This window comes from Uloborus diversus, unplaced genomic scaffold, assembly GCF_026930045.1.
Source record: "Uloborus diversus isolate 005 unplaced genomic scaffold, Udiv.v.3.1 scaffold_12, whole genome shotgun sequence".
NCBI classification, from domain to species: Eukaryota; Metazoa; Arthropoda; class Arachnida; order Araneae; family Uloboridae; genus Uloborus; species Uloborus diversus.
In genome coordinates, this window is record NW_026557876.1 from 3,140 (window position 1) to 30,277 (window position 27,138).

A 27,138-nucleotide genomic window follows, 5' to 3' on the forward strand; every position below is an offset into this window, starting at 1 on the left:
TCAGACCTAACGCGAATTAATTGCCAGCAACACGAAAATTTTCAGAAGGGAATCGTGGTGCGCAAGTATAGACTTTGTGTGTTATTGGCTATAGATGGCCATAGATGGGAAACATTATAAAAGAATTAGCGATGCAACTGTATTTAAAATTTATATTTGAATAATGGTTTGAGATCACGCAACATAAATCATCATCTTCATTTTTTTAAGTTACAAATGTCGTTACTGGATCTACTGTACAGTACAATAGTGCATTATTTTATTAGTATGCTGTACGTGCCATACTAGTTTATTTTATTTCCTTCGTTCCCATTGGCCATTGATTTTGCATCGTAACAATATTTTATGTTATTAAAACAGTTTCTAAAAAAAATGCAAATAAAAATTCCATTCTTGATGTTAGAAATGGTAATGTATAGTTAAGGAATGGTTTAAAACAGTTTGAAGTGGTATTAACAAGTGTCTAAAATGATTGGGTATGTTAATAAAAGTTTTTATGCATACCTTTTTCCACAACGCGAAATTTCGACTTACGCGAGGGGTCTTCGAACGCATCTCTCATGCTAGCCGCGACTTGTCTGTATATAGTATTGTTTTATTCATATTGATTTATTTATTTACTAGCTTTTACCTGCCGCTTCGCTCACGTTGATGGTTGATGTAGTTTTTTCAATCAATTCAAGTTAATGGTCACCACAGGGAGAGGTCAGTTACCAAACTAGTATGTTGTGGCCATCACGAAACTTTCTTCTATATTTTTCTTTTTTTTTCTGATCCCTCCCCATGCTTGACGAGGAAGCAATATTCCCAACAAAAACAAAATTACACACGCAAAAACTTGACCCAATGTCTGAATTATTGCAAAAGCAAAGCAAAGAGCGAAAATTGAAAGTTATTTTAAAAGCCTTGCTTGAATTAATTACAAATATTTTATTTGTTAACAAACATAAGATGGCAAGAGTTAAAAATTTTAAATCATTGAGTTAATATTTCCGATCATTTCCATACAATTAAAATCACGAGAAATACGCAGACGACAATCTATTACGATTTATCTTTCTTATTGTTGCATTAATAAAGCTATTTTTATTCAAAAAAAAAAAAAAAATAAATCAACACCTCTTGGAGCGATTGGCGTCAAAATCGAACCAGAGCCTGTTTACATATGGATTCACATATATTCCAAATTTCAACCAGAACGTAGCATTACTTCTTGAGATAGGGCACTCACAATGGAAAAAAAGAACGGGTGATTGCGCTACCCCCTTTTTAGCTGTTGACACCAAAATAAAATCAGCTCTTATACCCACTAAGGACTACTTGCCGATAAATTTTTCTTTCATTCCGTTCATTATTTCTTGAGATACAGCAGTCACAATTGACGACAAAAAACGTTCTATAGCTCAACCCCCGTTTGAGTTATTGACACCAAAATTGAATCAGCACCTGTTCCTGTTAATGGCAACCTATGGACCAAATTTTGTTTGATTCCGCCAATTACTTCCTGAAGAATAGCAAGTACGCGTAACTCAAAAAACGTCCCATTGCTCCACCCCCCTTGGAGGAATTCGCGCCAAAAACCAATGGGCACAAGTTCACATAGGGGCACATATGTGTACCAAATTTCGTTCGATTTCATGCGGTAGTTTTTGCTGCAGAGCGGTCACAAAAAACTGGTCACACACAGACGTGACACACACACATACACACACACACACAGACAGACATTTTCCAAAAATAGTCGAAATGGACTCAACGCACCTCAAAACGTTCGAATCCGTCAAAATTCGAAATTCGAAAATTTGCACGAATCCAATACTTTCTTCTATGTATTAGATATAGAAGAAAGTAAAAATGGTTTCTCCCTAGTTTCGCTGACATTTAAAATGCATCCCCCCCTTTAATATAGCAAAAGATATGATGAAAACTGAAAATTGGGGGGGAGGTAAATGAAATGTCGGCAAAACTGGGAAGATACCCAAAAAATTGCACAACATAAATCAGGAAAACGTTCAGGAGTTGTTAAGAAGTTAGTTTGGGTAATTCTCGAAAATTCCAATTTGAGTGAGATCAACAATTCTTAAATAAAGTTAACCATTTCCCTTATAATCCCCATCCACGTCAAATGTTGTCCAGCACTACACCTGCTATCTAAATTATTGTATGGTTTCTTACCGGAGAAATAGTCTCCAAAATAGTCAGTCACTACAAATCCAGATTCTAATAATGTCCCTTTAGAGTGAGAACATCAAACTTTTAAAATTCCCCACATGAAGGAAATCAACTGTTTCTTAATAACGTAAACAGTCCTGATTAAAATACCAAAAAAGTTCAGAGTAAAATTGCCATTAAAATCAGAGTAAGCACAACAATTTTTTTTTTTTTTTAAAGTTCCCATTTAAATGCGGACAATAGTACAAAAAACTTCTCATTTCCTATAAATTGAAGAAAAAAAACATTAATTGCCTCAAAGTTGCATAAAACTGGGAAATAATCAGCCAAATCCATGTGTTATTTGCCAATCTTGTGCAAAAATTTTACTTCAAGATTTGACTTGAGAAAAGCCTTGAACAGTCACGAAAAGCAAAGATGGTCAACAGTACAACAACTGTCGCTATCGACAGGGAGTTGAGATGATACACCAAATACTGTATTGAGTTGAAGAAAGCCTTCGAACATGGATCTAAAAAGCTCATAACTCGTTTTTTACTCTACTTAGAAATTTCGAACAGGTGCCATCTTCAGCAGAAAAATCAGAGCTTTCGATGGACATATAATGTAACTATGTGCAAGTATTTTTTCATCCCCATATTAGAGAATTTACACGAAAATTGTATTTTATTGCCCCCCCCTAAGGGGGTTTGCCCCCCATAACGGGACGAAAGCTACCCTATGTGTTATTCTGATGCATAAGCTATATTATTGTAAAGTTTCGTCAAAATCCGTTCTGTAGTTTTTGCGTGAAAGAGTAACAAACATACATGCATCCATACAGACAAACTTTCGCATATATAATAGTAGTAAGATATGTATATATATATTATATATATATATATTATATGTATATATATATATATCTATATATGTTATATATATATATATATATTTTATATACAGTGAAACCTCCGAATAGCGGACAGTCAAGGGACTAGAAGTTTTGTCTGTTATTGGGAGGTGGCCGCTATTAGGAGGAAGTACTTAATTTAAAGTTTTATCAAAATCCATTCAGTAGTTTTTGCGTGAAAGAGTAACAAACATACATGCATCCATACAAACTTCCGCATATATAATAGTAGTAAGACTGATTTCTTTGCTTCTTTTGTCATTGAATATGTGATTGATATTTTTTAAATTTAACCAACTGTCTCTGGCAGGTTTCTTCTGTCGAGCGAGAGCGGGACATGCTGAAAGTTTCCTTTTCCACCGGCCAGGGGGCAGTGCGATCTGGTCACATCTTGTGGGCCATCGGTAGACATCCAGACAACGACTGTGGACTGCCGCTCACGGTGAGTAGCCTAGTCACCTGCATTTTGAGAACCTCCATCATTGTAGTAACGTAACCTGTAAATAGTTTTTTGTAATGAATATACAGCCCCTATACAATCAATTGAAGTATACGGTCTCCCCCTATTTTTTTCAATGATAAAATTTGTGAATGAAAAGAAATAAGAAAGTGTGGAACGGTGTAGCATTTTCTGGAATAGTTGAGAGAGCTCTTTCGGTGTGTATAAAAGCGGTTACTCATGATAAAAAGTTCAGTCTCAAGTTAGTTTTTGCTTGTGAATCGTTGCAGCGGATCGCTGGACAGCATTTTATTGCTCTGTTTTGTGAAGCCTTTTGAGCTGTATTTTTGCATATTTGGAAGTAACCGTCGAGTTTACGGTGTTGAGAGATATTTGCTTAATTGCTGATGATTAATTTAGCAGTTGTTGACGATCTTTCCTGTACATAGTGTAAATAAATTTCCTGTTTTTTTCTCACGAACTGTGTCGTCCTTTCAAGAAAGTGGAAGTCGCACCGGATCGGTTACAATAAATCTTGTCAATTGAGGCAGCGAGAAGCAAAGGAATGTCAGTAGACATTTTCAAGTTATGAGTAAAGCATGTTTAAAGATTAGCTCCTAGGTAGATTTCCATTGGGTTTTTTGTTCTAAATCACGCTGTACAGCAGCAACTACCAGGACTACTAGTACCATCTCTTGCCCCAAGACAGAGGAGAAGTTCACCTACCACTCATACTGGTTATCTCCAAAGTTTTATGTTGCCACTTGCATCCCTTTGCAGGGCCCGATTTGGAAGTGTGGAGGCCCCTAATCAGGGTTCGAAAATGTCATCATATTTTCGAAAATATCCGATACTTCGATATATATCCGAATATTTTGATATACGAGGGCTATCCAGAAAGTAGATTACGTTTTCGTCTGTGTCCGCTAGGGGCGGGGCTAGCGCGGCCATCTTGGGGTCAAAGCGTTGCGCAGCTCAGTCTGCATCTAGCCGTGCTAGTGAGAGGTTCGTGCTGTGTTCGTTCAGATACTGTGACGGTTTGAAATGTCTGCGTTAATTGAAAATCCCGCGAGCTGCGAGGTGCGCGCAGTAATAAGGTTTCTGACTGCAAAAAACTGTAAACCGATAGAAATCTATCGGCAGCTTTGTGAAGTGTATGGGGACAACATTATCACTGAAGGTGGAGTGCGTCAGTGGGTCATAAGACTTAAAAATGGCCGAACCAATGTTCACGACGAAGATCGAAGTGGGAGACCCAGCATAGTGAACGCCGAACTTCTCGAAAAAGTCGATGCTAAAGTCCGGGAAAATCGAAATTTCACAATAACGGAACTTTCTTTAAGTTTTCCACAAATTTCGCGAAGTTTGGTGCACGAAATCATCAGCGAAAAGCTTGGTTACCACAAGTTTTGTGCAAGATGGATTCCAAAAATCTTGACAGAGGACCACAAAAATCAGCGAATGGCTGCAGCGTTGAACTTTTTGGACGCTTACCATAAGGATGGTGACTTTTTACTCGATCGCATCGTTACTGGTGACGAAACATGGGTGAAACACGTGAACTGTGAAACGAAATTGCAATCAATGCAGTGGGGGCACACAAGTTCTCCCCAAAAACCCAAGAAATGCATGCAAACAATGTCGGCAAGGAAGATCATGGCGACTGTTTTTTGGGACAGAAAAGGTGTGATTTTGGTGGACTTCCTGGAAAGAGGCACTACAATAAACTCTCAAAGGTATTGCCAAACTCTCCAAAAACTCAGAAGAGCAATTCAAAACAAGCGCAGAGGAATGTTGAGCTCTAAGATCTTGTTATTTCACGACAACGCCCGGCCCCACACGGCAAATGTCACTCGTAAAGTTCTTGAATCTTTTAAGTGGGAGTTGTTTCCTCATCCACCGTACAGTCCCGACCTGGCACCGAGCGACTTCCACCTATTCCCAGCAATGAAGAAGTGGCTGGCTATGCAGCGTTTTGATGACGACGCACAGCTGCAAGAAGAGGTAACGGAGTGGTTGAAGGCGCAGGCGGCCGAATTTTTCGACGAAGGAATTTCCAAGCTCGTACATCGCTACGATAAATGCCTTAATTTGTATGGTGACTATGTCGAAAAGTAGTATTTGAGTGTGGCTTTCATCTGTATATAATAAAAAAAATTTCCTATACTTTGTTTATTTTTTATTCCAAAACGTAATCTACTTTCTGGATAGCCCTCGTATATCCGAATATTATGATATATATGTACATATCCGATATTTTTCGATCCGTGAAAGTTCGGATATTTTGTAAAAATTTTATCGTGGGGGCCCCTTTGTTGTGGAGGCACCGGGGCAGTAGTCCCGCCTGCCCTCCCCTAAATCCGGCCCTGTCCCTTTGCTTCTCACTGAGGTTTCAATTGAAAACGGATTTGGAAGAGCATGTTTTTTTTCTCCATTATAAACTTGTGCAATGAGCAGGTCATTAGTGAATACCCTGTTCATACAAATAAATTGAAGAAATGAAGAAAAAAAATTTTTCTTTGCAAAATGAAGTTTTTTTTATTCCCTACGAGTTTTTCACCAATTATTTGTTTTAAAAAAGTAAAATTAATGAGGTACGATGATACACTGCCCCATATTTGTGCATCTTTCAGGGTTCGTACGCTCCTTCAAAACTCCTCCAATACTCCTTCGTTTAGGAAATTGTTTTGAAGGGCCCTTCAAACTCCTTCATTTTGGTTTGAACTCCTCCTTTTTTAGTTGAAGACTACATAGTCTTCCTCTATGACAGTAACTTATAATACTTTGATCGACAACTAACTTTGTCACAAGGACGATTTTAATGTAGTAATTTTGTGCATTTATTTTTTTCATAGAGATGTGATTTACAAATTGATCATAGAAGTTATAAAAGTAAAAGGTTAAAATATTATTATTAGATGACTAAGACATTTCATAAATGAAATATACCATGCTTAAATGGTGTTTGGCAATTTTTTTTTTTTTTTCAAGTTTTTGATTACTGCTCTTCCCTCCACCCCACTCTCAGCTGCAAAAGTTAGTTTGTCTAGTTATTATTAAAATATTTAAAAATGCATAAGCAGATGCACTATATAAAGGGATTATGTTAGAAAAACAATTGTTTAGCAAATCACAGTTATGATATGAGTCATCCACACGTGATGTCATGCCTTGAGGGGGAGACGGGTTCGTGAAAATGGGACAAGGGGAAGGTGACAAAAAGTGAAATCATGCAGTTATTATAACAATATGCTTTTAAAAAATATGACATGTGACAAGAGGAGGAATAAGGTAAAGTGTGACACTTTGTGACAGAGGGGAAGGGGGTCAAACGTGTTGAAAAAAAAAATGCAACATTATTTAAGGACAGCCCATTAGTACTCCTTCAAAATCTCATTTTACTCCTTCAAAACTCCTCCAAAACTCCTTCATTTTATTTCTGAAACTGAGTACGAACCCTGTCTTTTTTCCTCAAGGTCAAAGTATTCAATCTTAGGATGAGCTTCCTAAGACTGCTTCTGTGTCTGTAAAGTTGTTCATTTCAGCTAGCTTGAGTTTCCTTCTACGCATTCCATGCTGCGTAAAATAAACAACCCTACATGCAAAGAGGAAGCCGTCATTATTGACTTTGCTCCCTTGCCTATACTCATTGTCTTGAAGTAATTAGCATACTGTTATCACAATTTCAAGATAAAATCTTTATTTTTTTAATAATCCTGATAAAATTTTAAAAGTTATCACTTTTTAATTTTATAGCTAAAATTAAATTTTGTCTGAAAATGAATTTTTTTTTTCCTGTGGTATTATTCAATGGCATTTCAGATTACACGAAGGATTTTTTTTTCCAAACTTTAAAATTCTTTTATTTTAAAACCGTATACATATATAGTTTGAAATTAATAATTGTTTTTGCATTTCAATGTTCTTCGTTACTAAAGTAATCTCAGATTTTTTCCCGACAAATAATGAAATCATTTGAAATTGAGTTGTGTACATGAAATACAGTGGCTCCCAAAAGTGTTTGTACACCTTGAAATTTTGTAGTAAAACCAAAATAATGCAAAACTAAATTCGAATATGAAGTTCAATTTTTTTTCACACCATTCCTTTGCCATTTTGAATAAAACCAAGTAGTTTTTTTTTTTTTTTTCAAAATATTGCCAGATTTTATTTTTGAAATTTGTCAAAAAAAGAAGAGACAGAGAAAAGATACTCCACAAAAGTCATTATACACTGAAATATTTTCGAATAAATTCATAATTAAAATTATCATATGTGTTTTTTATTATTTTTGCATTGTAATGATACTATAAAGTCATTTGCTTTTAATTTTTCGTCTATTTATTCTCTAATATTCTGCTTAATATTTTAAAATGGCTGGTATTCGTGAAAAAGCAACAAACACTGTTCGAAATTTGATTTTTTTTCCCTCACAGTAGCCGTAAATTAGATCAAAATGTCTCTAAATTGGTTAATTTATACCATTCTATAGTGAAGTGCTTGATAAAATGCTTTTAAGTTAAGAATTGTATCGAAAACAAAGTTCGAAAAGATCAACTGGCAAAGTTAACAAAGCGTGATCGGAGGTTTACAGTTTAAAAAAACATGAAAAATACACATTTCAGAATTGAAAAAGTTTCTGCAGAATTGAATGAAACATTTTACGTTTAATTTTTACCTAAAATTGTTCGCCAAGGTTTCCGATTAGCTGGATTAAATGGGACCTCTTTCCGCAGAAATTTTCTTGTTTGTGCGAAAAACAGTAAGCTTACGCTTTCCGTCGTAATATCAATGATAAATAAGCTCAAAACGTTTTAGAACAACGTCTTACTTATAGATGAAAATAAATTCAATATTTTGGGTTTAATTGTTGTATAATTGTCAATAGAAGAAAAAAACGAGGAATTTAACCTTAAGAACTTAGCTGGATCAGTTAATCAGGAGGGTGAAGTTGTTCTAGTGTAAGGGTGCATATCAGCATCAGAACTTGGAAATTTGGAATTTTTTAATGAAATAATGAACTATGCTGTTCATTTAAATATTTTAAAAACCAATTTTAAACTTTTAGCCAAAAATTTGGTTATCGGAAACAACTTTGTTTTTTATCAAGATAGCACACAGTTTTCAACGTTTGCGTTTGGTGCTGCAAAAATTGTCCTTAAACTTCGCCAGATTTAAACTTAATGGAACACATTTGGAGATATCTGGTGGCTAGATTACGAAAATACACAATTGAAACGAAAAGCGAACTAAAAACAGTAAGACTCGTAGTGTGGCTGAACACTTACTCAGAAATTGCACAAAAAAAGAAAGAAAAAACAATGAAATCTATTCCCAGACGTTTAAAAGCTGTTGTTGATATTGCATGATATTCTACTAAATAATAACTTAGTAAAAATTTAGATTATTTACTAATTTTTTGACATTTTTTCAAAGTGTACAAAGACTTTTGTGAGATAAAATTTTCGGCAATTTGTGGTTTTTGATTTTTGAAAAAATATGTTTTAATGTTTTGTTAAAAATTTTCTTGTAGTTTTGTTGAAAATATATCATAGATCTTATAATAAAGTACCTATTCCGAAATATTAATTCTAACCAATGGATAAGGGCCTATTTCATTAAAAGTTGTATGTGTACGAACACTTTTGGGAACCACTGTATATATATATATATATATATATATATATATATATTTTTAATAGTGAAAATGCTGTATTCCTCCATTAAAACCTAAGTTCTTGATTAGAGAATAGCTCAATATGACTGGTTGTTGAAAGATTTCAATTTGTTTTACATAAATATGTCGATTATTGATTTACATAAGTAAAACTACATTACTTCTATACTTTAACTATCACTTATTCTTGCAGCAACAATTATACTGCTTAAAAATTCAGTTCATGAATATTTCCATTTCAGTTTTATCATGATTAGATATGTCTTTAAGAGTGGTTTTAATAATTTTTTGGAGTTCTAATGTTAACTAGTTCCTGGAAGTAAAGTATTTGTTTTAGATTTCCTATAATATTTCTCTGTTGATAATTTAATGTACTATTTTTACAAAAAAAAGGGGGGGGGCATCTTTTTAAAAAATATTTTTAATTAACAACTTAAACTGTAAAAACACTCATTTTTTTAAACTATCCAATGCTTTTCAGGTAGTGAAAAGAAAAGAAACCATTATCATTGGTAACGTAAATCAGGGAAATTTGGTGAACTTAATCAGGGAAAAGGCAGGGAACTATTTTTTCTGACTGGCGATACATTGCCAAGTGTCCCCCAAATGATAACACCATTTGAGTTTACATCAAAATTAACGATGATTTCCCCCCCAAAGAGGTGCAGAAGACCCCTTTAAAAACACCCGAATGCAACCAAAAGGGGAGGTGCACAACGAGACCCCACTAGGAGTCTATGTACCAAATTTCAACTCTCTAGGGCATACCGTTGTTGAGTTATGCGAAATACATCCGCACCTACATACATACAGACGTCACGAGAAAACTCGTTGCAATTAACTCGGGGGTCGTCAAAATGAATATTTCGGGTGTCTGTAGGTTCCTAGGCACATATCCATGTGTGGTCGGGTCGAAAAAAAACTCGACATTCATTCGGGGGTGAGAAAAATGGAAATAAAGGCCGATTTTTGAGTGAAAATTTTTTCGCGAATACAACACAGTAGAAGATCGTTATAATGCACACCTTGGGACCAGAGCTTTTGCGTTATACAGGTTTTGGCGTTATATAGGTCATTTCACAAATTTTGAAACTAACATTCAGAATATGTCTATATATTAGCACTTCAGAATGAGTTTTATCTGCAATGAGTATTAAAGCATCTATTCCAATTAGTTGTTCACAAATCAATATGTTTCTCAATCAAAAGAAAGTGCATTATCCTGCACTTCTGACAGCTTCATGGTTTGAATAACAGCTGCACTTACAAGAGCCATCTGGTATTTTCTATTTACTGTAAGTAGTAATTTTCAATTTAAAAGCTTTGAAATAAGATGGAAAGATGAAAAACTTTCAAAATTAAATTTGCCTAACCATTTTTATGTTTGCAAAGCAAAACAGGGGGGATTTTTCAAACTTCGAAACCTATTGTTTACTTCTGAAAAGTAGTGCGGTTTACAGAGAATTGCGTTATACAGGTCGGCGTTATAAAGGTCTTCTACTGTACTTCCTTTTTTGTAAAAGGAAGTAAAAAAAAGACTTGAGTGAATTATTTTTACATTAGAAATGTATCGAACGTGCTTCTTTCATTACAATTTTTTTTAATAAAATGTTCGTTTTTTCCAGAAAGTGGAGACGGATGACGGAGGGCATATAAAAGTGGATAAGTACCAGAACACATCCCAGCCCAATATCTATGCACTGGGAGACGTGTGTGGGAAATGGCTACTCACCCCAGGTATTAAATACTACGGTCAGTCAATAAAGAACAAAAGAGAGACTATTTACTGTTTGACCACGCATTGTATGTAATTTGGCAATCTACCAAGTAAAGAGTATTCCATCTGAATGAATCTAACAGGGGAGAAGGGAAAATAACGATGGGATTTTGATGTATGCGTTTCATGATGTCAAAAGAGAGATGTTATAAAAATTCAACGTTACTTATCGGTTTCAAATGAGAGTAGAAACCTTTCTATAAAAATCTTTTATTTAACATGAACACCACTTGCTTCTTGCAAGATAAAAGGCAACTGGATACATGGTGAGAATCTAAACATGTTGCTGAAAATTAACAGTTGGAAATGCAGTTACATGTGTACATGCAGTTACATGTGCAGTTACATGTGTGCCAACACCTGATTGGTCAACAGCCAGAAGCTAATTTAAATATCAATGGACCAATCACATGTTGGCTACAGTTAAGATACTGAAAAATTAATTTATATTAAGAAATACTTAATCTAATTTTATGTTAATTTTAATAGGTAATTAAATATATATTTTTTTTTATTTATCTATTTATTTATTTTTTAACATGAAAGAATACTCTACACTAGTGGCCTTATTCATTTATTGCATTCTCTAAAATAAAATAAGGGAAAACGAAAATAGCCACCATGGAAGCAACAAAAATTCCAAGCGATTATACATACATATATATTATATATATACATACATATATATATATATATATATATATATATATATATATATATATATATATATATATATACATATATATATATATATAAATAAAAGAAGTACCCCCCCCCCCCCGAAAGTCGGGTCTAGCTACGCCACTGGTCGACATGGAAAGGCTAATATCCGGTTTATAGGCGGAAATGGACGTATCTATTACTTTATAGGGATGTTAGTTGATTTGTTTCAGATGTGCACTTTTGCCTCTCTATTATTTAGCCTTAGTTCTGTAAAAATGAAAATTTGCTCACATCAACATTTTTTAAATCGAAAGTATATTCGATCCATATTCTCACGGCAAAAAGTAATTGATTTGTTTATTCACAACAAAGTTTTGAGCTTACCATTTTACTTTTACGTTCCTGAACGAAATGAAAATATTTTATTTTATTTTAGTTGTTTCCATCAGGGTTGGCAAAAACCTGTTTTTTTTTTTTTCAAAAAAGCCCATGGACCCAGGGTTTGGGTTAAATAAAACCCAAAAAAACCCAACTAAAGCTAGGTTTTTTAAAAAGAAATGTGGGTTTTTTTTTGTCTTTTTTTAGGGAAAATGTTCGGTACTTGTAGCATATTGTAGCGTAAGTATATGGACAAAGCGCAAAAATTGTCTTGGGGTAAAAAAAGCTGGAAAATTAGTTAAAATTCAACGATTTTTGAAGAAAAGTATGAAAGACGACGAAACCCAAGAATGGTGAAGTTTCAGATTTTTTAGTTTCCATGATTACCAACAGTTAAGGCAAAGTTACTTCTTGATTGATAAAATCAAGTTGTTAGTTTGTAATTACATTTTTTTTTTTTTTGCATTTTACTTTATTATATTTCATTTTGTTATGCAAAACTACGGTAGAACCTCAAGTAGTTTAAATCCCTTTTTACTGAATTCCAGCTGAATCAAGACATTTCTTTGAATTTTACGTTGCCTGTTTTTCTATTTCTGTGTACAGAGTAAGAAATATTAAACTTTTTGGTAAGCTAATGAAAATACTATACATCCTATTCTGTTTTCTGTCTGACCATTTGTGAAACCTGTTAATTTCTAACAAATATACCTTGTTTATTCGAGATTTGTGACCTGTTGGTTTGCAGAAAGTAATTCACATGAAAGCCTTTTAGCTAGAGTAGTTTCCTGTGTACAATCTACGAATATTGAGAAAATCAGGCATGACAGGACTTAGTCAAGATAATTTGAGTTATTTATTGACCAGTTAAAGAAAAAGGTTAAATATATTTATTTAAAATCTTTGAAGTATTTTTCTAATGCCGTTAAGAGTTAAGAAATACTATTAAAGTTCAAAATTCATTTTTTATGTCCATTGGCTGTGGTGAAGAACAAATAAAAAAGAAGTTTAAATTGTTAAAGTAGTTAAATTAATTAATTTTTTTTTAAACTTCTTGGAAAATTTTAAAAAACCCAAAAGTGGGCTAAATACGGGATTTTTTAAATGGGTTTTTTTTTTCAAAAAAAAACGCATTGGGTCCAATCCATCCAACCCTGGTTTCCATGGTAACTACTTTTGTTTCCCCTTATTTTATTTTTGAGAATGCAATAAATGAATAAGGCACTAGTGACATTATGAAAGTAGTGCATCAAAATCCCATCGTTATTTTCCCTTCTCCCTGCTAGTTGAATTCAGATGGAATAGTCTTTACTTGGCAGAATTACATACAATCTGCAGTCGAAAAGTACTCGTTTAAAGTTGAGAAATTTTGTCAGAAAAAACATGTTTATTTAAGACGACTCATTCGAGAGATTTATTGTGCAGCCCTGGTTAGTTGAGCTGTCACCTTGACTATGTTTACCTGTTTTAGGGGAGCTTAATGAAAAGGAGATGTGTTATTGGCTCGGATTTTAGTCGGAATATTTTTGGAAAACTACAGTCGAGTCTCGACTTACGCGAGGGATGCGTTCCAAGACTCCTCGCGTAAGTCGGAATTTTGTGTTGTGGAAAAATATATGCATGCAATTTTTTTAAAGCTTGCCAAATACTTTTAGACTCTTATAAACACCCCTCAAACTGCTCTAAAGCGTTCCTTAACCATACACGACAGTTTCTTGCATAAAGAACTGAACTTTTACTGTATTTAAAAAATAAAAAAAAACTGTTATTCAACATGAAATACTTTAAGATGCACTAAATGAATGACCAATGGAAATAAAAGACGTAAAATAAAACAACACGGTACGCACAGCTTGTAGTAATACTAAAAGGATGCATTATAACAGTACTGTACAGTAGATACAGTAACATTATTTAAGAATTACAAAATTAAGATAGTGATGATTTATGCTCCATGATCAGATCGTTATTTTCATCTAATGCATTTTTAAATACGGTTTCTTCGCCTTTACCTTTATAATGTTTCAAGTTAAAAAGTGACTAACGTTCTTTTTAGTCACAGAAACTTTCTTTTTCTTCCCATCTTCACAAGCTTTAGTTGAAGGTGACACTAAGGTGCCATTATATTTCATCAACTTTTATATTTAGAATGAAAATAAAAAAAGATGCTGAGTGGTTATTTGATGCACTAGACTAGTTTAGTTTGGGAACTTTGGCTATCAGTGATGCTTAAAGGGATGTAATAACATTTACGAAATCAATATTCAGAAGCCAATAACGAAGCTGATACTTCCTTCCAAAAAAAAATTGGTGTTGTGAGCGAAAAATTCGAGTTATAGCCATTTGTTAGATAAAATGCTATATTATGTTTCTCACTCTTTACTATTCAATCTGTATTATATTAATCTAGTACTTTCCTACATCGTATTTTTCAACGATTCCTAATCGGAAATTTATCGGATGTCATCTTGCTCTCTTTTCGTCTGCACGTGTGAAGGTCATTGAAGGGGAGTGGCACGAGTGTGAAGCTGAAGAAGGAGGGGCTTAGCTCGTCATTGCTGACTCGAGCCAATAGCGTTATCCATGTGTAGTGGGCGTCGGCATCTGGTCTTACGTGGCTTTAGTGAATGATATGGTAATTAGGTGGAAGATAGAATCTGGTCTTCGTCTCTTCGCCACTTGCACTCCGCGATCTAATTCACGACATTTGGGTAGTCGAAAGACTTCGCTCTTTTTCCCTCCCGATGGGATGGTGTTAGAAGATAGTTTTACAGAGTTAGTCTATTGAATAATAGGAAAAATGATTATTACCGGTGATATTCATTTTATCCCGGCAACTCATATTAATAGTGCAATAGTTTTTTAAAGCTTTTTACTTCGGATTTAATGGGTCATCGTAGAAATATTTATTTAAAATGATTATGTTTTTATTTTAAGTGTCGATAGCAAATAAAGCTATTTCTTCTTTTAAAAAAAGTTTAAAGTCGTTTATTATACTCTTCTAATTTACGAATTTATTAGAGATGGGTTTCATCCCATCATCACCATTTCCCGTAAGTCGAATCGCATTGTAGCGGGAGTCGATCGTAGCGGGAAAGTTTCTCAACTCAACTTAGCTCCAATGACCCCTCCCTATTGTCCAAAATGGAGGTAAACATTGTCAGGGTCGGAGCACAACTTCTCAGAGCCTCACAATACCTTTTTCATCCGCCATTAGACAGTGGCTGCAGCGCCCCCCGTAGTTCATTGGAGTTGCGAATTTAAAATTCGCTCGCTATCGACCAAAGGTTGAGATGAAGTACTGAATAATGATTTGAATGGAGGAAAGCCTTTGAAAATAAGGGATTTATGTTTCAATTACAGGTTTTAATTTGACGGAAATTAAGGGGTTTTAATTCATTTTTCCCAAACTGATACTTCGTAAAATCCTTTCTGGTGGATACTTTCCTTATCATGTGGACATGCCTGCCAAATTTCAAGTCTGAAGCTTCAGCAGTATTGGCTGTGCGTTGATATATATCTCTACATAGTATAAAATGAAGTCCCCAAAAAATCGTCTGTGTGATTGAACTCGCAAAACTCGAGACCTACCCGGCCGATTGCTCTAAAATTTTCACAAATTGTTCATTTAAGTCCTGAAAAGGTTTACAGACCAGTTCGAATTAAATTCGATGAATAGTTCTTTTTTTATTCCAATTTACGTCAAATTTTCACATAAATTCTCAAATACGAGGGTGAAAAATGACTTGCACATATTAATATTATTAATCGTTAGAAAGGGTAGAATTTTCTGCGTTCTACTCAATTTGTTTCAGTGCTCTAACTTAATTACAGCGGGAGTTATTTGCATTTTTAACTCGAATTTTTTTAGGCTTAGCCGAAATTTAGGCACTTCTTTCTTCATTAAATAAATCAATAAAAATTGAAGGAATTGTCCCACAGCTTTCTTTTTGACGCCATTGGAAAAGTCGACCTTTTTTACTCCGGAATTAACTCGACCTATGGTCGAAAAAATAAGATTTTATCTCGAAAGGAAAAAAAGTTACAAGCCTTTTTAAATCAAGTTTAAGAAATTTCGATTCCATTCAAATTGTGAGCCATTTTCTTTCGCATTTTAATTCCTTAAACTTATTTTATTTTGTGTTTCCATGGTTACGCATTTTAAATCTATCTTTCTGGACTTAATTTCTCAAAAGTATTTTAATATCTGTCGTCATTGTTTGGAAGGGAAATCATGATGTTTTTACTTTCTTCTATATCTAATATATAGAAGAAAGTATTGGATTCGTGCAAATTTTCGAATTTCGAATTTTGACGGATTCGAACGTTTTGAGGTGTGCTGAGTCCATTTCGACTATTTTTGGAAAATGTCTGTCTGTCTGTGTGTGTGTATGTATGTGTGTGTGTGTGTGTGTGTGTGTGTATGTATGTGTGTCACGTCTGTGTGTGACCAGTTTTTTGTGGCCGCTCTACAACAAAAACTACCGCATGAAATCGAACGAAATTTGGTACACATATGTGCCCCTATGTGAACTTGTGCCCATTAGTTTTTGGCGCGAATTCCTCCAAGGGGGGTGGAGCAATGGGACGTTTTTCGAGTTACGCGTGCTTGCTATTCCTCAGGAAGTTACTGGCGGAATCAAACAAAATTTGGTCCATATGTTGGTACTAACAGGAACAGGTGCTGATTCAATTTTGGTGTCAATAACTCAAACGGGGGTTGAGCTATAGAACGTTTTTTGTCGTCAATTGTGACTGCTGTATCTCAAGAAATAATGAACGGAATGAAAGAAAAATTTATCGGCAAGTAGCCCTTAGTGGGTATAAAAACTGATTTTATTTTTGTGTCAACAGCTAAAAAGGGGGTATCGCAATCACCCGTTCTTTTTTTCCATTTTGAGTGCCCTATCTCAAGAAGTAATGCTACGTTCTGGTTGAAATTTGGAATGTATGTGAATCCATATGTAAACAGGCTTTGGTTCTATTTTGACGCCAATCGCTCCAAGAGGTGTTGATTTTTTTTTTTTTTGCGAATAAAAATATTTTTATTAATGCAACAATAAGAAAGATAAATCGTAATAGATTGTCGTCTGCGTATTTCTCGTGATTTTAATTGTATGGAAATGGTAGGAAATATTATCTCAATGATTTAAAATTTTTAACTGTTGCCATCTTATGTTTGTTAACAAATAAAATATTTGTAATTCATTCAAGCAAGGCTTTTAAAATAACTTTCAGTTTTCGCTCTTTTGCTTTGCTTTTAAAATAATTCAGACATTGGGATGGTCGTCAAGTTTTTGCATGTGTAATTTTGTTTTTGTTGGGAATATTGCTTCCTCGTCAAGCATGGGGAGGGATCAGAAAAAAAAAAAGAAAAATATAGAAGAAAGTTTCGTGATGGCCACAACATACTAGTTTTTGTTTGTTTGTTTATTTTTTACGCCTGATTGTTGAATATACGTTACTTGACACATTTTTATTTTCAAGGTGGACCGGGCAAAGCCCGGCAACGCAGCTCGTATGTATATATATTATCTCAGGACATTGATTTTTTTATATATCAGTATAAAATTCTTCTGTGAAAGAAGAAACGCGGACTTTCTCTGAAAAAATTGTTCTTAATGTTACAAATAAAGTTAATTTTTTGATAAGTATAGAATCTGTATTTACTCTTCATTTAAACATAAAATGGTTTTCTTGTTTCAGAATTGTTGAAATATGTGGGCTGTGGGCTTCGCCATACTGCCGTGCTGAACGCAAAAATCTTTTCCGCACCTAAGTTAAAAATAAGAAATTGCCATTTAAAGTAGTGTGCCTCCATGTATTTGATACATATGCAACTTTTTCTGATTTTTTTTTTAAAAATATTTCCCGTTCACTAATAACCAGAAAACCTTATATGAATCACGTCTGTTCTAAACGGTTTTGATTCCTTAAGGGGTTATTCTAGTCTAGAAATTCAAAAAAATCATTTTTTTCCCCCTTCATATTCTCAGAGTTTACCCATTTAAGAATAAGTTTCTAAGAGGATTTATTGAAATTCAAATTATTTTTGGAGTGACAGTTAATTTTGTTGAAATATACTCTTGCTGAACTGAGACTGCAAACTTAAAAAGCGTTTTTCTCGAAACTCGTTTTTTTGATGCGGTTGAGGAGATATCTCGAGTTCTGATGCACCGATTTACTTGAAATTTGGTACAAACTTTTTTAGTACTATCAAAATTGTCTCAATGTAGGGGTTTAGATATTTTTTTATTTTAATTATTTTTCAAAAAATACCAAAATTCAAAAAAGGAGCCAAAAATTGATTTTTTTTTTCAAAACAACACCATTTTTGTGAAAAAGAATTTTATGTTACGAAAGGAGGTAAATTATTTTCCAAAAGTGTTGGCAACCTTAATTTGCATTAGGTTTTCTCATTCGTCCTTTCCTTCTTGCAACGAGATCGCGTCAGAATATGCAAATTGCCGGTAGCATTTAAGCTCCCGGCACTTTGCCCCATTCTCTTCCCTTTCAATTTCAACCAAGTCAGACTTGGTTGTTTTCTTGCGGCAGCTCAGTCGAGTCTGTCCGTTTTTTGCCGATAGCTTCGGCTTACTGCTCTCGACATGAATATCATAGCTCAATATGTTTAACGTTTCATACTTTGACTTAGAATGTTAGCTTCAGAAGTCAAAGTATAATGAGCAACTTAATATTGTAAAGAGCGTATTCTCAATATTTCATTCAACATGTCATTGTATATATCATAGCCATAATAAACAAGTTACTTTTTAACTTTGGCTCTTCTTGGTGTTGCACAAGATAAATATGTTTTTTTTCAAGAAGTATCATACGTCCTGGTTGAGCTTCCACTAAAAGTTAATAAACCGAGCACTTTTAAAAGCTCACAGTTTAATATTTTATTTTCAAATAGGCTACGTCCAGACAATTCTACATCCTTGTTTAATAAGAAATAACCTTAACTGTATTTTTCAGACCACCTGGAGGATTGGAATCACGTCAACCAGGAGAACCCCCCTTTTTTTAAAGTCCCCGCTCTGCCAGCCTCCACCAACTTCAATTTTGAATTTTTTTTTTCCCAACAATTTGCATTTTTATACTTTTAAAGTACAGTCAACTCCCGCTACAATGCGATCCGACTTACGCAAAATGGCTATAACGCGATTTTTTTCACCAGAAAAGAATTTTAGGCTTAACGCGAATTCCTCGCCAGCAACATGAAAATTTTCGGAAGAGAATCACGGTGGCCGTATCGGCTTTGTTATTGGCTACTAAAAATGTTTTTTCGTTAATGGACTTTCATCTCTTTAGCAAAACTGAGAGCGGAAGTTCCCACACCGTACAAGTCTGATACATCGCTTATACAAATTAGTCCTCATTTTCCTTTTTTAACACGCTTTTATTAGCTTCACCTGTATGTATGTATGTATGTATGTATGTATCTTGTAATGGAATCTTGCAGCTCAAATTTCGCCCACTTCCTGCGATCGGATTCTTTTGAAATTTGGCACGCGATCTCAGACCCGATGACAATGCAATATTCTGGAATCAAATTAATTAATTAACCCTTTTAATTGTTAGTTTCCTCCAATTTTAATCAATATTTTGGCATAAATCCAACAATGTGAAAAAGGAAAAATTTTAAAAAGTACATCAAAAAATGCTCGCAAAAATTATTTTAAAATATCTACAAAAACCTTTAACTTTCTGCATCAGACAAAATTTGTTCCAATGTTCCAAGGTAATTAGAACATGAAATATAACTGTTTTTAACTAATTCCATGCCAAAATTGAGGTGAGCCTTCAATTGGAAATTCATTGCTGATCAGACCATTGTTGAACAAAACTTTTATTGAAATGCATCTCAAATTTTCAAAGTAATGTAGATATAATTTCCGCAAACATACATCGATGACTCACAGTAGCTTCCCATCGGGGTGCCCTTGTCTTAACTTTAAGATATTACCTCGCACTCGTTTCATAAATAATTTCGTCGCCTGATAATTCTCCAACATAAGACTAAAAAGCAGAAAAATAAAATAATAGTTTAAAAAACTAAAAAAACACGCTTTCGTAGCAAAATGAACTAAAAAGTGAAAAATAATCTTTGGATGATAGTAGTTGACCAATCACTTAATTTTAATGTAATACAAAAAAGCGCGGGGGGCTTCTTATCAGTTGTCTTGAATTTCTTCCCTTTGTTGTCCATGCAAAAATATAAATAGACAGCACCCCACGCTTTTTTGTATTCCATTAAAATTAAGTGATTGGTCAACTACTATCATCCAAAGATTATTTTTCACTTTTTAGTTCATTTTGCTACAAAAGCGTGTTTTTTTACTTTTTTAAACTATTATTTTATTATCATTCTAACTGTGAAAGTTGTTGAAATATAATGACACCTAAGAGCGCTGTTTCAACTTGTGAATGTAGAGAGAGAAAAAGCAAAAGTAGTGTTTTTGACAGTTAAGGAAAAACTTCAGATTGTGTGCTGGAACAAATGCGTCGAAGGTAGCACGACAATTAGGTATGAGTGAATCTTCCATATGGGCAAGAAAAAGCAAGTCCATAAAAGTTCATCGAGTAGTATCTAAGCAAAATGCAAAAATTATCAAAATGGAAGCTGTTCTTGCATTGTGAATTTAAGAAACCAGGAAGAGGGGTGTTGCATTGCCATAGATGGAAAGGTTATAAAAGAACTAGTGAAGCAACTGTATTGTGTATTTAAAAATATATAAGAATAACGGTTTGATCACACAGCATAAATCATCGTCTTCACTTTTTTAATTTACAAATATCGTTACTGTGCAGTAGTACTGCACACTGTACAGTAAAACTATAGTGTATTTGTTTTTTCTTACTACATAATGTGCGTACCGTACTGGTTTATTGTATGTCTTTCTTGTCCATTGATTATTGATTTTGTGCATCATAGCAACATGTTATGCTGAATAAAACGTTCTTTTTAAATTTAAAATACAAATAAAAATTCAGTTTTTTATGTAGGAAACAGTATTGTATAGTTAAGAAATGGTTTTTAACAATTTGAGGTGGTGTTTACAAGTGTCTATTATAATTGGATATGCTTGTAAAAGTTTTTACGCATACCCTTTTCTGCAACGCGAAATTTCGACTTACGCGAGGGGTCTTGAAACGCATCAATCGTGTAAGTCGGGACTGTATCAAAAAAAAACTGATAAAAATGGATAGTGAAAATAGCTACTGGTTTTTTTTTTTTTCTATTACGCCCATAAAATCACCTTAAAATGAAGCCTCTAGACTAGAAAACCTCCTTAATTAAATAAAGCCGTTTTTTGTTCTATTTTTGATGATTTGATGCAATAAAGTGGTCGACTCAATCAACCGGCATCCGCTGTACTCAATTTGTTTCGTACTCACAGTACAAACCAAGCCTATAGAAATAGCTTTTAGATTTAGCAGATATTTGTTGCATTTTTCTAAAATTTCCCTGCTTCTGTTTTTCAGTGGCCATCGCTGCCGGTAGAAAGCTGGCAATACGATTGTTCGGTGGAGATTCGGCGGCATTTCTGGATTATTCGGACATCCCGTCGGTCATTTTCAGTCATCCCCCCGCTGCTTCCACCGGCCTATCTGAAGGTGAGTACAGGGTTTGTACCAAGGGCGCCCATATAGGGGAACAAGGGGGGGGGGCTCGAGCCCCCCTTAGAGATTAGAACTTTCTTCCTTTTGGTACATTTTTCTTTTCAAAAATGTGAAAACATTTCTTCTCCAGCCATTAATGAATAAGTTATTAAAAAGGTCAAATTTTAATGACTCTAATCTGTCTTGAATTCAGCTTCCATGGTTAAAATATCTGAGCCTCCTCCTTACAATTTTACATATGGGCGCCCATGGTTCGTACGCTCCTTCAAAACTCCTCCAATACTCCTTCATTTAAGAAATTTTTTTTGAAAGGCCCTTCAAACGCCTTCATTTTGGTTTGAACTCCTTCAAAACTCCTTTTTTAGTTCAAGACTACATAGTCTTCCTCTATGACAGTCATTTAAAGTACTTTGATCGACAACTCAACTTCGTCACAAAGGCGATGTTAATGTATTAATTTCGCGCATTTGTTTCTTTTTTTTTTTTGTTTCGATTTACAAATTGATCATAGTCAATTCATGAAAGTTGAAAGTGAAAATAGTATTAGAAGACTACGACATTTCATAAGTGAAGTAAAACATACTTAAATGGTGCTTGGCTATTTTTTCAAGTGCAATGATTATTGTTCTTCCCTCAACCACACTCTCAGCAGCAAAAGTCAGGTTATCCAATTATTATTTAAATATTTAAAAATACATAGGTAGATGTACTATATTAAGTGAATGTGTTAAAAAAAATAATTGATTAGTAAATCGTAGTTATATTGTAAAAAGGGTCATCCACAACAGACTTAGATAAAATGAAAAGCTTTCTGCAAACACAAATCGTAACTGGAAAATTTTCTGCAAATAATTATTTTGCCTAATTCACACTTGTGAATAAAGAATTAAATTTATATTCAAATATGAAAGAGACAAAAAAAGTGCTTTAAATCATTTTTTTTATAATAACATATAGTTATTTCTTATTTTTTACCAACTGAAGAAAACTATTAATTTTTTTCACACTTGCTTTAAAAGGCTTTTGGAGAAAGGCTTTAACAGCAATGAACTGGGATTTTTTTTTAAATTCTTTTTAAAAGAATTATTATTTTTTCATTAACGTTAGCAGTTTGAAAACAATTTCTGCAGACCCAAAAATTTTCTGCAAACGCCGTTCGCGCGTTCGTCTGTATTATGCAAGACTGATCCACAAAGTGATGTCATGCCTTGAGGGGAGGACAGGTTCATGAAATTGTGACAAGGGGAAGAGAAAGGGTGGCAAAAAGTGACATCACACAGTTATTGTAATTATATGTTTGTAAAAAATATGACATGTCACAAGAGAAGGAGTTAGGTGAAGTGTTATAAAGGGGGAATGGGATCAAATATGTTGAAAAAAAATGTGTCATCATTCAATGACACTACTCCATTAGTGTACTCCTTCAAAACTCCTCCAAAACTCCATCATTTTATTTCTGAAATTGAATATGAACCTTGACCACACTCTCAGCAGCTAAACTCAGTTTGTCTAATTATTATTTAAATATTTAAAAATACATAAGTAGATGTACCACTATATTAAGTGGGTTGTGTTAAGAAAACAATTGTTTAGTAAATCGCGGTTTTGACATTGTAAAAAGAGCCAGCCACAAGTGATGTCATACCTTGACGGGGAGACGGGCTCATGAAATTGTGACAAGTGCAAGAGAGAGGGTGACAAAAAGTGACATCACACAATTTTTATATAACAATATGTTTATGAAATATATGACATGGGAGAGGAAAGGAGTAGATGAAGGGGGAATGGGGATGTATGTTGAAAAAAAGTGACAGCATTTAAGGATAGCCCAAAAGTACTCCTTCAAAATCTCCTTGTACTCCTTCAAAACTCCTCCAAAACTCCTTCATTTAAGAAATTTTTTTGAAGGCCCCTTCATACTCCTTCATTTTGGTTTTAACTCCTCCTTTTTTTAGTTCAAGACTACATACCCTTCCCCTATGATGGTAGCTTAAATACTTTAATCGACAACTTAACTTAGTCACGTGGGCAGTTGTATAAGAGCGATTTTAATGTAGTAATTTTGTATATTTATTTCGTTTTCATAAAGATGTGATATATATTAATTGATCAGAGAAATCATAAAGGTTGAAGATGAAAATATTATTGGATGACTAAGACTTTTGTAAGTAAAGTAAAACATTTTCAAGTTTTATGACTATTGTTTTTCCTTCCACCCCCCTCTCAACAGCAAAAGTCAGGTTTTCTAATTATTATTTAAATATTCAAACAATACATAAGTAGATGTACTTTATTAAGTGATTATGTCAAGTGATATTATGCCTTGAGGGGGAGATGGGTTCATGAAATTGACAAGGGAAAGAGAGAGGGTGATAAAGTAAGTTATTGTAATAATATTTTTATGAAAAATATGACATGCGACAGGAGGATTCAGGTGAAGTGTGGCACTTTGTGACAAAGGGGTAAGGTGGTCAAATATGTGGAAAAAAAAGTGCAACATCATTTAAAGACAGCCCATTAGTACTCCTTCAAAATCTCATTTTACTCCTTCAAAACTCCTCCAAAACTCCTTCATTTTACTCCTGAAATTGAGTACGAACCCTGGAGTATGTTTGGATCAGAGCAAAAAACAAAATGAAATGTATGTTATGCAGGGTTGCCTCGCCACAGTGGAACCCGAAGAAACAGGGAAAACACAGGGAATTCAAAAATCAACAAAAAAAGCAGGGAAAATCCAGGGAATTTTTAAATTTTCCTCAAAAAACCCCTGGAAAATACAGGGAATATATATATATATTTTTTTAACCTGAAGTTGCAAACATCAATGCCCTAATACATTAAGTACCAAAAAATAAATAAATCAAAAGTAATAATAATAGTGAAGTTCAGAAATAAAGTAAAATAAAAATTATAATTTTGCTGTTTATTTAAAAGTAAATGTTATGATTTGGATCATAAAAACAATCTTTTTATTGATTTATTTAACATGTATCTTCAATTTCATGATAATTTAATTTGGAGTGTATAAAATTAGTCATCAATATTCATTGTTCTGCTTAACTTTTGCCAACACTTTTAGGTCCAAGTAATAATCCTTATTTATTTTCATTTATTTATTTATTTGATTTTATTCCCTGTGCTGGGGAAAAAAATAAAATGTATCCTGTGGTATATTATCCCAATCCCTGTGGTATATTATCCAATCCCTGTGGGTAATATTATCAAGATATTAATGTTCTTTTTCAAACTTCAGTGTTTGCTCGTTTGTAATGTTTCATTTTCATACAGGGAATTTTTTTGCTCCAAAATTGAGTGGCAACCCTGTTATGTTTGTTGGGGGGGGGGCAGTAAAGGGAACCCTACAGCACAATTTTTTCCTGAAATGAATCTGTATTTTTGAGTGTAGTAGATTATATCTAAACTTTCGATCTAGGTACCGCAATGCAGGTACAGGGACTACAGGCTCATTGACTATATTAACTTCTTACTTGTGATACAATCAAGGTTTGCCGATATATATCCGATATTTATTTTAAAAATATCGTGGTATTTTCAATATAAAACATATATCAATCATAGTAATATTGTTCATTGATTATTAAAAATTACCAAAAAGTTATGTACTCTACTTTTATGATGTATTAATAAATCATTAATACAACGAAGTAATATAGTATTCCTTTTTACTTTCTTCTATATCTAATATATAGAAGAAAGTATTGGATTCGAGCAAATTTTCGAATTTCGAATTTTGACGGATTCGAACGTTTTGAGGTGTGCTGAGTCCATTTCGACTATTTTTGGAAAATGTCTGTCTGTCTGTGTGTATGTTTGTCACGTTTGTGTGTGACCAGTTTTTTGTGGCCGCTCTACAGCAAAAACTACCGCATGAAATCGAACGAAATTTGGTACACATATGTGCCCCTATGTGAACTTGTGCCCATTGGTTTTTGGCGCGAATTCTTCCAAGGGGGGGTGGAGCAATGGGACGTTTTTTGAGTTACGCCTGCTTGCTATTCCTCAGGAAGTAACTGGCGGAATCAAACAAAATTTGGTCCATATGTTGCCCCTAACAGGAGCAGGTGCTGATTCAATTTTGGTGTCAATAGCTCAAACGGGGGTTGAGTTATAGAACGTTTTTTGTCGTCAATTGTGACTGCTGTTTCTCAAGAAATAGCGAACGGAATGAAGCAAAAAATTTTTGACAAGAAGCCCTTAGTGGGTATAAGAGCTGATTTTATTTTGGTGTCAACAGCTAAAAAGGGGGTAGCGCAATCGCCCGTTCTTTTTTTCCATTCTGAGTGCCCTATCTCATGAAGTAATGCTACGTTCTGGTTGAAATTCGGAATATATGTGAATCCATACGTAAACAGGCTTTGGTTCAGTTTTGGCGCCAATCGCGCCAAGAGGTGCTGATTTATTTTTATTATCATTATTTTTTTTGCGAATAAAAATAGCTTTATTAATGCAACAATAAGAAAGATAAATCGTAATAGATTGTCGTCTGCGTATGTCTCGTGATTTTAATTGTATGGAAATGATCGGAAATATTATCTCAATGATTTAAAATTTTTAACTGCTGCCATCTTATGTTTGATAACAAATAAAATATTTGTAATTAATTCAAGCAAGGCTTTTAAAATAACTTTCAATTTTCGCTCTTTGCTTTGCTTCTGCAATCATTCAGACATTGGGATGGTCGTCAAGTTTTGCATGTGTAATTTTGTTTTTGTTAGGAATATTGCTTCCTTGTCAAGCATGGGGAGGGATCAGAAAAAGGAAAAATATAGAAGAAAGTTTCGTGATGGCCACAACATACTAGTTTATTTTGTATCAATAAACATATTAGTGATGTAACAGTTTTAATTCATATTAATAGTGCCTCATTAAATATTAAATGTTGGTAGGAAAAAAAAGAAATTTTCTTATGACTGTGCACCGACTGATGCATATTATTTATTTCCGAATCACATAACTGTGTAAAAGTAGCTAACAGAAGAAAACTGAGTTAAACAGCTAATTTTAAATTAACTCCATTCAAATAGATAAAAATGTTAAATGAAATATTGGATGTAAATAATTTAAGAAAATTTTATTTTAAGTCCACATATCGGTGCCTCAGAGAACAGTAAGATATCTAAAGTAACACTAAGATATCTTACTGTATCTCTGAGTCGACAATATTGTAAAAACAATTTAAGAAAATAAGGAGTGATTTGATGATGCATTTACTATTTTGAAGACTTCAGTTTCTGCTGATTGAAAATATTAGATATATATGAAAATATCTGATATATATATATCAAAATATTGGATATTTTCAAACCCTGGATAAAAGGTAGGAATACTTTCTACATTTTATCCTTTTAGGTACATTTTATTTTTCTACAGTACAGTTCAGGGTTGGGTTTTTTTGCCGGCAAAAAGGTATTTTTGCCGGGACAGTGGAAAAAACCATGGCAAAAATGGAAAAAAACGGCAAAAATGGAAAAAACCGGCAAAAACCCAATTGC

The 27,138-nt window shown here is 33.9% G+C and overlaps 1 protein-coding gene across 1 annotated transcript in view; it reads left to right on the top strand.

The window, feature by feature from the left end:
• Positions 1-3,374: 3,374 nt before the first annotated feature.
• LOC129232378 (glutathione reductase, mitochondrial-like) overlaps positions 3,375-27,138 on the top strand; it is a gene marked incomplete at its 5' end in the record, with an annotated part of 33,096 nt that continues 9,332 nt past the window's right edge. The window contains 3 exon segments of the mRNA XM_054866527.1: positions 3,375-3,506; positions 10,806-10,917; positions 21,488-21,619. Coding sequence (XP_054722502.1) covers positions 3,375-3,506; positions 10,806-10,917; positions 21,488-21,619 — 376 coding nt within the window.